Genomic DNA, 15,045 nt, shown 5'->3' with positions numbered 1-15,045 from the left:
TAAAGAAACTAGGATCTAACTAGTAACTACCTAGTGGTGACCAATTCAGTGAATAAAAAAAAAAAAGTTACAAGGACCTTATAGTTCGATTCAGATTTCAAAATCACAAAACCATAGAGATTCAGGTGTTATAATTATAGTTATTGCAAATGACTATAACTCGTGCCCTCCCGAGCACAGTTCTCATCAATAATTGTATTGCAAAGGTTAGTGATATTATCAATGATGTCAAACAAGGTGTCATGAGTGATGTAATCTCAGGTAATCAGCTGTGCATGGCAAAGGAGGAGTAACCTTTGGTGTCTTGGCCATTCTAAGGTTTTTTTAAAATTTCCCAACTATACCGTCCCTGTAACCTTTGTTTTTTTTCCAATGCACTTGTAGGGCTTTAAAGTTAAGTATGATGCTCATCAAAATGCATGGGGGTGGAGGGTAAGGGGGGCATAATTGGACAAAGAGCCTGAATTTCCTTATTTACTGCAGTATCCTCAGTAGAAACTGCTTTCAGCTTTCCACTTCGATTCCATAAAAGTGGCATTCAGATATGCCACACTTTTGGCATAAATTCTGAATGTTGGCACTCTAGTTGCTCATTAAAACACTAAGCTGCTGATCACCAGGGAGTTAACTGGCAGTCTCTGCTGCTAGTGTTGAAAGTGCATGATTCAGTCCACATGTCAGAATGTTCTACTGAAACAGAAGAGAAAATTGTTTGAGAACTCACTTAAAACATGTGCTAATTTTCCTTTTTACAACACTAACCATAATTTCTATGACAAAATGAACCCCCTCATTTTGTTCCTTTGTAAATAAAATATTTTACTTTTTACCAGTTTAATTCAATCAAGACAACTTCAGGTGTGCCACACATTTGCCATAAATAAGACTGTTAGCAGTAGAACACAGGGGAAGCAACTGACAGGCTGCTCCTGTTGGAAGTACACGTATGACTTCATTCTCATATGGCTGGGAAAGGTGATGTGAATTTACAGAAAATATGCTCATTTTAGCTTCTGGAGCACCTTTACATAAACCTGTATGGGAAAATCATGTGTAAAAAGAGTTCTCTGCACCATGATTCATGAAATACCAGTAGGATAAAATCACCTTAGAGCACACCACAATTCCTAAAATTATTATGGTGCCATCAACAAATGGTTTATATTGTAACTAAAATGTGTTATCACCCTTTATACGTTTTCTTTCTTGTAACCCTCAAAACCTGCCATTCACTACGATGCAGTTCAATGGGGTACTATTATGTATATTTGTCCCAAGATGGCTGCCATCACTTTCTGGTTAAAGTGCTGACGACCCATCAGATCTCACCTTGAGATCTGGGCTTAGGCTCCACCCAGATATACAAATCCGGTTTTCTTTTAATCTCAAAAACTACTCAACAGATTTACAGTAAGAAAAAATCGTGCTCTGCAGACCAAAAGCTACCTTTCTGCCAAATTTGGTGTAATCCCATCCAATGGTTCTGGCTGTAGTCATATTGACAATCCATATGGTTTTAAAATGGGAAATGCACTTTTTTTTTTTTAACCGCCCCCCTTTTCTCATCCCCCACTTGACAGACCACCCCAAAACTCATGTGTCCAACTCACACCCACTCAGACTCCCACACCCACTCACACACTAACAGACTGGCTCTGTGGTCAACCACCACAGAACACTGCCGAAGGCTGTGCGTGACGGTGGTTAGATTACCGTATAGTAATTAAAATGACTACACAAAAAAAACAAAAAAAAAAAAAAACACAAGAAATTCAGTGAAGAAAATAAAAAAGGATACAAGGACGTTATAGCTGGGTTCTGAATTTACTCGTACAAAACCACAGAAATTCAGCAGTTCGGGATATTTCAAATAACTATACCTCATGCCTTCGCCATGCACAACTTATTACTCCCTTCACATATTACATCATTGATGACATCTTCTATGCCATCTTTGATATTATCACCGCAACATAATTATGGATAAGAAAACTGTGCATGGCAAGGGCATGAGTTCCAGTTACCTTAGGGCACAAGTTATAGGTACTTGAGATGATTTGAACTGCTGAATTTCTGTGGTTTTGTACAAGTAAATTCAGAACCCAACTGTAACGTCCCTGTAACCTTTGTTTTTTTTTTAGTTTAACATGTACACACACACCACAATTCTTATCCAGGAATTGTAATACAGTATCAAAAATGAGCCCCGACCATAAGACATGTACATACTATCCCAGCTGTCTTATTGCATTCTAGCAAAAGGTGTGGTCCATGTTAGAAACATGCATGTCAATAAATTTGTTACACCTGCCATATGACTGTCATAAAGCAGCACGTAAAATAGAAAACGCACAAGATCACACAAGCTCAAGAACTCCAAATGAGTTCTATAAGTGGGTTAAAATTGTAATATGTATTCATGTCTGCAAGAAAACATATCGCCACAGGATGCAAAGAAGCATATAAATTATATATGCAAGACTCTGGGGACTCAAAAAAAACTGAATATGGAGAACTTAGGACATTTCAGAGCACTACTGTTTTTTTTTTGTTTTTGTTTTTTAACTGGACAATTGGTGAGCCAGAGAGGAAATGGGAGTGTTGGCTTCTGCGATACCTTAACCACCTTTTAACTACTGGGGTCAAGAAGTTTAAGGAAAGTGCATATTTATTATTCGTTTTCACTGTTTAAAGAGTTAGTAGTAATGTGTTTGATTACATGCTCAAATGTATGCCACACAATGAATCACAAAGTTTGTATGAGGAAGCAGTTTGACCCATAAAGCAGATTTTGATCCCATACAATCATAGTTGTAGAAGCACAAATGTTACACTCCTAACAAAAATACATATGAGCCAATCGAATAAAATGTTGCAGCTCTTTGCATCTTTGGAGCGAGTTCCCAAATCAAAATTTCTTCGAAGAGATGATCTGCACATTATTGTTCAAAAGCAATGTGCGATCAAAATTGTGTGTATTATGGAAATGCTGTGCCACAGGGTAGTTCGAATCCTGGTTCCTAATCCCTCAAACATTGGAGTATTTGTTTATGTACCGGGAGAATTGTGCAGGCAGCACCATGACACACCACAACTGTAGCGGCAAAATGGCCAAGTGTTAAGAAATGGATATCTTCCAAAATTTGCCTAAGGTTTGCCGGGATGATAATTTGAACACATCCACTACACCGCTAAAGAGCATTCATAAAGCGCATGTTAAGAACAAGTGAGGAAAGGAGGAATTGGAGTTGCAGTTTCAAGTTTCATAAGCTTTTAGGTGGTGTCTGTTTTTAATGTATACTGCTAGTTGGCATCAGGGGAGCTTGAGAAGCACGGCACCATAAGCTTCTGTTTTGGCCATCAACCCAATCACCTTAGCACTGCCAAATTAATTCACTGTGGTTCACACACAAGTCGCTCCTCTCTTCTGCCCAGGCCTAGATGCAAGAAGAGGGAGGATTTTGTCCAAGGGCTGTTATTTCTGTACACAGGAGAAACTGGAGAACCAACTGTATCTGCACAGGATAGCATATGGCCATGAAATAGGTCAAAAATTAAGACAGTTAAAACATATGGACACCTAATTTGTTTCAGAGTATTGTCTTGCTCCAATTGTTTATTGGGCAGACAGTTTTTAAATGCATTTTGGCAACATGAGTTTTAACCCTTTCACTGCTAGGTTTATTCCTCCCCTGTGCCAAGACCTTTTTAGCTATCTGGGGTAGTTTGCGCTTAGGCCTCCATATCTTTTTATCCACATGAGTGATCCGCGTCAAATTTATGTCATTTTCCAACATCCTGAGGATTCTAAAGATGCCCAGGGTTTGTGGATTCCCTTGGAGGGACTGAGAAAATAAGCAAAATAAAGCAAACTTTTGAGTTTGAGAAAAATAAGGAGAAAGTACTCCAAATACAAGTGCCTGTTTTTTTCCCTAAAAATGGCATCCGCGAACAGCTTGCTGTACTAAAGTCACCATCTTCCCAACTTTCAGGAACATGCAGAGCTGAATCAAGAAAACTAATTTTGTGCCACTGTTAGCATTTTTGCTATTTTCCCATCATACTTCCAGTTTGTAGTGGAAACCCATGGGTGATTCAGAACAGCTATAGATTTCTGAAAAGTAGACAAAATCCCGAATTCAGCAAGGGGCCATATGTATAGATCCCTTAAGGTTTTCCCAAAGAATTTAGCAGATGAAGAAACAGAACATTGAAAATGATGGGGGGCATGGGGAGACGGGAAAGAAAAATAAATGAATAAAAATCGGGCATTTGTGACTACATTTCCATCTCTGTCATGATGGCAGACCGACAAAAGCAATAAACCATTACTTCAGCAAGACCCTTCTGATTGTGGGAGTATTTATAGAGTTTGTAGGTTCTCCAAAAGCCCAAGTTACCTAGAACCAACAACTGACCTTCACTGTACAATGGTTTTTCAGTGAGTACCAAGTATAGACCAATTCTTATAGAGAAATAGGCAGAGTGAAAAAATGGGTATCAAGGAAACTTCTGTATTTCTGAAATGGGCAGAAGAAATAGAGTTTAGGAGTAGTGGTTCTTTCACCCACACATTTCTGTGATGGAAAGCTCTAGAATCTGCGGGGAGCCACAAACGTCCTTCCATCCGGCATTCTCAAAGGTCTCCCGATAAAAATGGCATCAAACTTGTGTGATTAGACCTTGTGCCTGCAACAGGAAATGGCTCAAAACACAACATGAACGCAGCTCAGCTTTCCACCGAAAATTTACGCTCTTTTTCCCGATTTGTAACTCCAGATTTTGGACCCTAGCTCAGCTGCCACCTAGGAAAACCTAGCCACCCTGTACATTTGTTTTAAAAAAAAAAAAAAATGCTTGGCTGAGTCCAGGGCGGCTTGACTTGCATGGATCCCATTAGGTTTTTTGTTTTGTTTAACCACAGTGCCCTGCAAACCTCAAACTTTGCCTGAAGTCACACATTTTCATTTCATTTCTGAGACGGAAACTTCCGGAATCCACAGGAATCAAAATTCCTACCACTTGCATTGCCCCACCTGTGCCGATAAAACTGGAATGGATCAAACCAAGGACAATGGGAGTCCTTGTGTGAAGACTCTTATTGACCTTGGTTGGATTCGTTCTTGTCACTGGCGCTAGGCCCAGTCAAACACATGGGGCAGAGTGTTTATTGGCACAAGTAGGCATCTGATGTGCTAAAAAGGATTGTAATTTTGATCAAAATGCATCAGTGTTAATGAGGACAGGTACATATTGCCTGAAAACAATGCCAAAAATGAAAGTTGGCAGGTATAAAATCAGAAGTGGTTTAGGGAATGAGAGTAAGATGGATGTGCTTAGGGGAACAGTAAGGTTGTAGCCATAAAATCAAGTTAAACTGTGACAAGAATCCGTTGTAGAGAAGTGAAATCACAAGGTATAATTATCTGTTGCCACCAACCACCTTACAGGGTAGGTCAATGACGACAAATTAATAGTTTTCAGTTCATCACAGGGGTGATAACATGTGGAGCATTTGTGAACTAAGGGGAAACAAGTGGTAAAAATGTTGTATGTTTCTGCAGCATTGAGAAGGCACACAAGCATGATGTTCCAGGTTTGCAACTTCTTCCGATTGCCAGAAATCAATGCACTTATCGCCATCTACATCACGAACAGCAGTAGTCTTGTAAGTATCCTTTGGCAATGGTTGATTGTTCAAAGGACCACAGGTTATTTGCTAAATTAACCAACAATGTATCAGTTCGGTTCATAGGACAGGTTAAGTAAGGAATATTAAAGAGATGACATTAGAATAAGTAATGTAGAGCACATGTGAACATGAGTTTAGTTGAGTGAATTTCCTCGAAATACAATTACTTAGTTTTTGAGCTGTGCAGTGCTGAAAGGTAACATTAATCTGATTAAATAACCTATTTCAAATCTGTTTAATGGATTTTTTTCTCGCTATGCGAGTGACACTGAACAATGTTTATATTAAAAAAAAAAAAAAAGAAAAAAAGAAAAAAAAAAAAAAAAAAACACCATTTGTCCAGCAAAATTGTTTTTACAAAAAAATAATAAATAAATACAGAATTATATTACAAATGTGCCGATGTAGTGGGCCACATCCTACTCTCATGCATAGTTTAGACATGGAGGCACAATATCAATGAATGTGTTAGATGACAGTAAAAATATCCTTAGTGACATCTCCACTTGTTCAACAGGGAAAAGGCAAGCATCAACAAGCAATACCTCACCAGTTTTGTAAACTGGTTTCAATATATTTAATCCAAGGAACGAGTTGATTGTACACTTGTGAAATTAAGAAAATGGATGTACTTCATAAACTTCTTTCAGGAGGCTACGGGTGAATGCAGGGGTTATTAGGCCCAAACATGTGGGTTGAGGCCTTTTACTCCTGATGGTCCAGGGAATATGAGTCCTGCGCAACTGGGCAAAGTACTCCCTTAGCACTTTACTCTGTAATAGCGTGTGTTGAGCAGTTCAAGGCTTCAAGGGTGGGTGGTGGGGGTAGATGCAGTATGTTGAACACAGGCTCACGAATCAAAATATGTTCAATAGCAACAATAAATGACTGTCTAGTCAAACAGTCTTATAACAAAAGAACTATTTATATACAAACAGAAAGTGAAATAAGGCACAAACAATACACAAAGCTCCCTTTACAGGCCTCTAGTGTTCAATAGGCAAGGCTGAGTCCCACTTCAATCTCACTAGAGATACTGATTATTCCCCATTCACTTTAGGGGACATTCAGTTTAGGCCCAACTAGTCAGAGTCTCTTAAGCCCCACTCAGACTGATAAATCAAGTGTTAGCACTATGTAGCAGAATAAATTCCCCCAGGGCATTTCCCAGGGCGCCTGCAAGGAGGGCATGACTGAAGTCTCTGCGTGGAGCAGCAGCTGCTGCTGTTGGCGAGTAGCAGTCTCAGCTCTGCATGTGCAGCGGCTGTGCATCCACATCACTTCCTCCGGTGAGATAGTAAGTTCCTCTAAACGTTCTTATGGGTGAGGGGGTAATTTGCTCGGTATTCAATAGTCTGTCAGGGCCCAGGCCCCCATGGGTCACCACATCGGCCTCTCACATGGAAGACTTGAGCCAAGCAACACTCTGACCTTTCCGCTGCCCCATTTGACATACGGGGTCACACATTTTACTCCGGACACTTGAGACGCCCTGATTGGCACAGCAGTAATCTTCACTGCAACCCCACTTGGCACATGGGGTGGAATCACCAACTTTTCCCCCACACATTGCTACAGCCTGATTGGCATGGAAGTCAAGCTGAGCACACTGGAGATGACCCGATCAGCACAGGAGCCGCCTCCTCACACCTCACTGCAGGGATCCTCCTGCCAGTATCTCACTCCAGTGCTCTGGCCTTCCTCACAAGGCACACTGGTCTTGACAAGCAGGCAGGAACTGAGGGCCAGGTACAGGTGGTCTATGATGTCCCAGGGTGATGTCCTCTCAATCAGCTACGAGACTGACAGGTGTTAGCCTCAATGCCCTGATCACAGGCATAAGACTTGCACAGATTCTCCTCCTTGCACAACCAGGCTGGCTGCTGGACAGTTGAAAATTTAATGACCTTGAGTTCCCCTTATTATAGTAAATTTCCAGATATTAAATGTGAATTAGGTCTTTAAAGTATGTGATGGGGAGGTCAGTTTCCTACTGAAGTGCCCTCTCCTCTACTCTTCCTCCAGAAAGCAGGCTGTCACAGTAGTAGTAACTCCAAATCCTGCAACAGAGGCCATGGGAGTAACTAGAGGATCACACTTGGGTGTCAGTCACAATGTTATGTATACAAAAAGGTTACCCTCAAGCCCCCATACCTACTCTACGATTCTCTTATCAGACACACATCCTTTCGGAGGTGTGCCCAGGCCCCATTCCAGTGACCTCTCCCTGAATCAGACAGCACCCTTTGAAGTGTAATGAAGTCTGTGTCTCCTTCATCCAGTGTCCTACCCCTAGATCATAGGAATGCAGCAATCCACAAATCTCTGGGTGAGATATCGAAACCTCCTCATGCGCCGCCAGTCAAAATGAGCTTTCCCAAAATGGACGCTACAATCCTCCATATATTGTACCATTCACAGGTAGACATACACCCAAGCACATACATACAACACACAGGCTGCACATCACTACATACTAATGTGATGTAGGCCAAGGATGAGTCAGCACACAGCAGCAGAACTTCACATGAGTGAGCCTGTAGGCTTCACTCCAGTGACAGGTAAAAATACATGTTTGCTTCTACTGATGACTAGGCGGGGTTGTTCCTTTTATTGTTGGTTTAAGGGGGGGGGGGGGGGCGAGAGGGGTGTAGCCAGTGCCAGAGTGCAACATCTGCACCACTTTCTTTTGCCGCAAACGCAACATTACTGGTATCAGGTTGACTTTCTATGTCGGGGGGGAAGCATATTTGGAGCAATATCCCCAACTGGGACAAACCTCCTACCTACCCCTTGGGGGCACGGGGTGCAGAAAAACACTATTGCCTTTTCCAGGGGGTGTGTGTGTGGCGGGGGGCTATGGGGTCTATGGCTCCATGCCAGGCCAGGCTGCACCTCCCTTTTCTTTATTTTGGCTCCACTCTGAAATGCCTGGTGTTTAGTGGGCTTTCTGTGCCTCCTTCCGGGGATAGACTGGGGGTGAACACCCAACTACAGCCCAGCAAAAGATGGGGGTGGGGCTTGGCGGAAAGTCTATTGGGCTGCAGGCTGTGGGAAAGCATGGTCCCATGCCCGGGGAGGTCACTCCTCCCCCTCTCACCCCCAAATAAATACCGGATAAATGTAGTCTCCGTGTCTAGTAGGCTTTCTGCCACCCTACCTCCACCCCCAGGTGGGGTGGAAAAATTGCCTGGCTTATTATTGGGAGGGGGGGGGGGCATGGCCATGAAACAATCCTGCAAAACACACCAATTCATCTATACATGCTAGTGCCATCTTTATCTAGGCAGGCCCTATGTGGCCATTTTTAAATAACCAACTAATATTACAGGAGGGCAGCTTTCTACAATATTCAACACCAAATGGAAAGTGAAACAAGGAAATGAACTGTCATTGAAGCTTTTATAAAGTGCTTTCATATACCCCGGCTTGGCCTCAAAGTGCTTTCAGACTTCAGATGTGTTCCCAGTGACTTCTGTATTTTTGTGTCATACACAAGGCCAGAGATGTGCTCCAAGCATGTTGTGGGAGCATGCAAGGTCATTTTACATGTGGAGAGGGAGAGGGATACAGTCGCAAACTGTGTATACAAACCAGTATGGGTTGTTGCACAAAAGTCACTTATTCCTTTTGGGAGTGTTTCCTAGAGCTTACATCTCTACAGTATGGAGTTCCTCACAATGTCAGTATTTTGGAAGGGTAAACATCAGTAAGTGCCAACCACTGCAGCACAGTATTAGTACAGATTACAAAATTAGTGGGAATCCGTCACCCGGTAAGCAATACAGACTTTGAAGTAGAGACTTAACTAGTGTAGAGAATTGACAGAAGAGTAGTGTGATCCTGTCCGCTCATGCTCAGGCCCTTCTGGATGCACATTCTGGTTTCACTCACTTGCCGGTTAAATGTCTAGATGTTTGATACGAAGACAATTGGCATAATTAAGTGTCAAAACAAGATGCTTGTGACTGAGTCCTGTGAGAACGGCCCAAGTAAAGGATGTAGTTAGGTAGCATTTTAATTGTATACAAAACATATCTAGTCATATTACTCACTTGGGTTGGAGGTAACAGTTTGGAGTCCATGAACACATCAAGGCCCTTTACCGTCTTCATTGTGTTTTCTGGCAGTCTTATGACCTAAGGCCAAGGGGCCATAGATCCATACTATGGCCAAGATTTACAAGCATTTATGTTTTGGAAGTCTTAAGCGGAAGATGATCTTTTAGCATCCACTGGTCAACTGTCAACAGTTGAGATCATAAGGCCCAAAAGTTTTTCAAGATTGATTTTCAGAGGATCTGTGCATCAGCACCGTTTAGCCTGTTTGAGAGAGTTGGTAAAATGAAGGGCAGACAAAATGCACACTGAAGAGTAGATAAGACTGCTGAGCCTTAGTGGGCATCTACAAAAGAACAAAGAAATGTGACAAATAGCCCAGTTCCTCCTTCTCGGTTTGAATCAAAATGTATTCAGGTAATCAGGAAATAGCCATTTCAAAGACATAAAGTGTAATATTTGCTTTAGCCAGTAGGCCAGAGGATTCTATGAGAATGCATTGGAGTATGCCTGGAGGGCGCAGATCTACCAAAAATCCGGTTATATTTATAGCTTTGATTATATCAGTTTTTAATATCATTAGCAAGTTAAAGCAAACAGTTTTGATTAGGTTGTGAAATTTGATTAAGTTGAGAATACAAGGCTGATCCTGCCAGGTTAAAATAAAATGCAATTTGAGCTCACTGTCTTTTTCAATTAAGTGTTTTGTCAAGGTAGCAGAACTCCTCAGTTTGCATTATGCCAGCTGACATGTATACTGGATCACAACATTCAGTGACTATTTTCAAGCGCTCTGCGGAATTGCATTGTGTTTTACAGTGAATGTGTTCAGTTTTATGTCAGTTAAACCATCCCACCTTCTGTTGAAAAGGTCAAAGATGGGTTGTTTTGGTGGGTGAATGAGACGGTTTTACTTGTAAGGAGTATAGGTTGAAGCTTTTTTGGGGTCTAACAGTCATACCTGCAGTAAGAACAAATTGTGTCAGCTTTGCTATGGTGAGTGAGGGTGACATTAAAATGGATACAATGAAAATAAAAAACTAAAATTATTTGAATGTATTCATTCAATGGGGCCTCTTTAAAGGTTCAACACAAACATGGTGAATAGTGAGATCCCCATTCCAACATGGTAGTGACGCCGTAGACTAACATCAGGACACGCAGTATTAAAAGAAGCTTGCAACCAAATAAACATATAACATTGCAAAGACTCAGACAGGACAAGATATTACGGGGGCAGGGACACTCCTGCACATAGATTGACGAAATCTAGATACTGTACACCTATGGAATTGAATGTATGTGAAATCATACTGATTGGCTGCATTTATATGTGATGTTCAAATTTTGTTTTGAGAAATTCAATAAGAAAAATGGTAAAACAAATTAGTGTGTAGACTCATCTGCAACAAAAACGGTTGGAGGCTCCACAAATTCCATCTGCAGGAAGGTGTGTTATTCAATATATAACAATCAGTGGCATAGTGGAGGATTGTTATTTTCCAGATTACAGTCTCTTCCAATAGTTAGCATGAACACGTGGTATCAGGACACTATATTTACCTGCATAACACAAGGTCTAACAAAAAAAACACAAAAAAAACACACAATCGATCAGAAATTCACCAGTTCATTTAATATCTTCACTGCTCTGCCGGAACAGAATGCTAGGAAAAAGGAGAACTAAAAGGTAAAACAATACCACAAAGGCTAGAAAAAAAGTCCATATTCTTGTTTCTTACCAGCACATGCCACACATATTCGTGGACTCCTTGAAAGCTGCAGAACCTCACACTGGCACCCAGGAGTCCCTGGCCTCCCCACATGTTGTTCGGTGTAACTTCTACCTCCCGCACTTTCATAGTCTTGATATTATATACTTCCAGCTTCACTGGTTTCTCTGCATTGGCCTTCAGCAAGTCTTTAAAAGTATTGTTGTCCTTGTTCTAAAGGAGGAAACATTTAAAGTGATATGGTCAAAAAACTATTATAAAGGCAGTCACCAAGACACGAATTCTGCCCAATTGTTCAGTGTAAGATTTCAAGTCCGTTTGACGCAATGCTGCAAAGAAGGCTTACAGAATAATGCTTAAGTGGGTAGCTTTTAAAATATAATTTAAACATGTTACAAACGTGCTGCATTCTTTCTAGCTAAATTGGAAAACTAACCTACAAAGGAGAAGACTAGGACCATTACCTGATCTCCCAAAGCAACTAATGAAACCGGCAAATTCACTGTAAATAAGAACTTGCTCAAGTTCATTGTTTCAAAACAAACACATAGGAGACCATAAAAGGGGTATGGCCCAGTACAGCCTGCAGGCTGCTGCCATAAGACGCATTTAATTGTATTATTACAAGTTGTGCTCATTATATAATAGACATTCGTTATGTAGTTGGCAGTAGTGACCATTACTATGGTTATAGTTACATTTTAATTTAATAGGCTATTTTAGTGGTTGCTTAACTTATGCACAATTTAAACTAACCTGTATACTACTTTCTGATAGCATAGCTTTCTTAACCAAGTTTCAGCATGACAGGATTCATGCAAATCTATCTGGGGAACATAGGTTACAGTGCCAATGCTAACAGGAATACAGCAAAAAGCACTGAAGGGAACTGCAAGCTTTAAATAAAACGCATACTTGCCTTAGAGTACCTTAACCTGGTTTGGTGTAAATCAGGCCAATAGAATGAAAAATGGCATTGCCAAAAGGTACAAGGCAGGCTTCAAAGGGTTAATGGGAGAGGACATTTTTGTTAGCATGACCGTTAAGTCAATGTTCCAAATTATTCAGGATCTGCATCAATAGTTAAATTTTAACCCCTCTCTAGTATAAAGAGTTTAACGATAACGACCTACAAAATGCTCCGAGTAGCCAGGTACCGCCTGACTTCATTACTTAATGCAACAGGAAAAACCTTTCCAAACGTATTATTTAACAATCTACAAGCATGGGCCCATCAGAAAGGATGGATTTACAATACATCAGGGAGGCTTTAGAACTTGCTTCAGTACAATAGATAATGCTCTATGCAGCCCACCTATTCTGGGATGGCATATGTTACAAGTAATGTTGTATGTTGGTGATACCTTTCCCCCGTAGTGTACATCTATAGGCTTGCAGGGTCAACTGTCAGTAACACATACATTTAAAACTGCCACAAAGATAAATGAAAAAATAAAAATAAATGTTCTCTGTAAAAGAACGAAGTACCCGAAATTAGAAGACTGATGGATCAAATGTCAAACCTTGAAACTGTAAAACACATCTGTCATGGAATAGCTTTTTGCTCCAAACTTGCACCACAGATCATACCACCTTAATATAAGAAATCCATAGGTGGCACTGTTCTCTCAGTACAAGCTGCCAAACTTTGGAACACACCACCATGCAGATTCAAAGCACTCAGGAGCACTTACTTCAGAAGAGATTAAAGAAATGGGCATTTTCAAGATAACCCCACCATCCCACAAATCTGGGACTAAGTTACTAAGCCCACCAGGAGGATAAATGCATATTGGGTGAGAGCTCCTATTGAAACCCTTGAATGACAGTATGGCACAGAGATTAGTCTGGGTGGGATAATAGGTAACTGTCCCCTAGTGGTCAGAAGGTGTACAATGGAAGAGTCATTGTCTGAGACAATGGTTGGGCAACTCTGAGCATGAGAAAGTCTAAAGTCTTCCTGAGCCAGACTTCAGAAATAAAAGTTTGTTGGAAAAGCAGTGGGAGTGGGGACATCAACGAGGAAAAACTCCATCCGAACGGACTTGAGGATCGCAAGAGCTGGACAGGTTGGTATTAGGCTCAGTTAAGTAGTCTCTTGGGCAGCCAAGTTGATCTCATTAACCATTTTAAAGTACCTAAGACTGACACAGTGATAAGGCCCAACACTATTCCAAGTAAGCAGCAACTCCATTTTTTTAAATAGGCCTCTACTCCAATTTTTTTTTTTTTTGCAAAACCAACATGCCTGCCTTTGAGGCAGATGTTGTCTGTCCTTGTCTTTCCAAGAAACTGTGGAAGTGTCAAGTCATTTAGATATAGACAAACATAACACCTGACGTAACAAATCTGCAACAAGTGCCTTGATATCTCAATTTCAAAGTCAAGCAAAGAATAACCAAAAGGAGTCGTATTTTCACCTTATATGTAAAATGGAATGCTTCTTATACCTAGCATCTTGATGCTTATTAGTTATAGCCAACATTCCAGAAATGCATTGCAAATTCAATCTCAGATAAAATACAGTATATAAGGGATGCCACTAGACCACCTGTCCGGAAACATCCTTAAACCAGATCACAAGCAAGGTACTGCCAGACAAGAAAATTATCCTGCCTGCAAGGGATGCCGTAGCACGCTTTCTAATGAAAGCAGATATTGAGCCTGCGTCCAGGAGGAGCTGATGCTGTTTGCACCATGGATTTGTGCTGTTCTAATCATATTTTGTGTGGTTATTTTAGATATTTTGAGCAACAGAGGTCACTTATTGAAATAAACAAGCTTTTTAGTAGGTGGACTATCCGTCATCTACGTTTTCCGTTCAGGTTGTCTGCCATCACAAGTGTTGATGTGTACTTAATCTGTGCCAGCTGCAGGTACTTTTGGTCATCAAGACTTCACTTCTTTGAACGAATCTTTGCTTCCTTTTGAACTGCTGTCTGCAGCATCCTCTGTTCCTTCTACCACATGCTGCTCATCCAGAAGTGCATGGTACATCACATCTGTAGGGGTTAAATACCTTAGTACTGTAGTGGTGATGCCCTTGACCCTTCATTGTAATTAAGCAGTGATGTCTCACCTCACAGTACAGCGCACAAGAGTCCGTTTTGAGGTGGGGAGAGGTCACTCAGAGTGGCACAGACGCTGTGAGTATTCACAGACCATCAGCAGAACGGATCAGATATATTTTCTTAGAACTTTTGAGTAGAGGTAGGCGAGCCACTGAAGGCTTTAGCTAGATGTCAGACTCTTCTTGAACCCCCAAGACGAGCAAAGCCTGTGGTATCACATCTGATCTGAGGCTCCAGATCACTTGTCCCTCTAATGGCTCCACTGTCTACAAACTGGGGTAGTCTACCCTCCTGCAGAAGAAAAAGCCCAGTCTGAAAGTGGCAGCTGTTTACACGTGGAGGAGGTGAGAATGCAGTATCTGAAAGGACAAGCAGCTGCAGGCACCTGGAGGAGACATTGCACAGACTGAAAGGATTGGCACAGCCTCTACGGGCCTGTGGACTGGCAGTCTCCACAGGCCTTTTTGAACCCACATCACTTCCCTCCTCAC

General features: G+C 41.3%; 1 protein-coding gene across 2 annotated transcripts in view; it reads right to left on the bottom strand.

The window, feature by feature from the left end:
• The window catches only part of GORASP1 (golgi reassembly stacking protein 1), an 86,795-nt gene that overhangs the window by 61,110 nt on the left and 10,640 nt on the right, over positions 1-15,045 (bottom strand). For both annotated transcript variants that reach the window (XM_069211080.1, XM_069211081.1), the window contains exon 3: positions 11,493-11,696. In XM_069211080.1, the coding sequence (XP_069067181.1) occupies positions 11,493-11,696 (204 nt within the window). The remainder of the gene's footprint in view (positions 1-11,492; positions 11,697-15,045) is intronic.

This window comes from Pleurodeles waltl, chromosome 10 (assembly GCF_031143425.1).
Source record: "Pleurodeles waltl isolate 20211129_DDA chromosome 10, aPleWal1.hap1.20221129, whole genome shotgun sequence".
Classification (NCBI taxonomy): Eukaryota; Metazoa; Chordata; class Amphibia; order Caudata; family Salamandridae; genus Pleurodeles; species Pleurodeles waltl.
The sequence above is the reverse complement of the archived record's forward strand: the minus strand, read 5'-3'. Positions and strand labels throughout refer to the sequence as shown.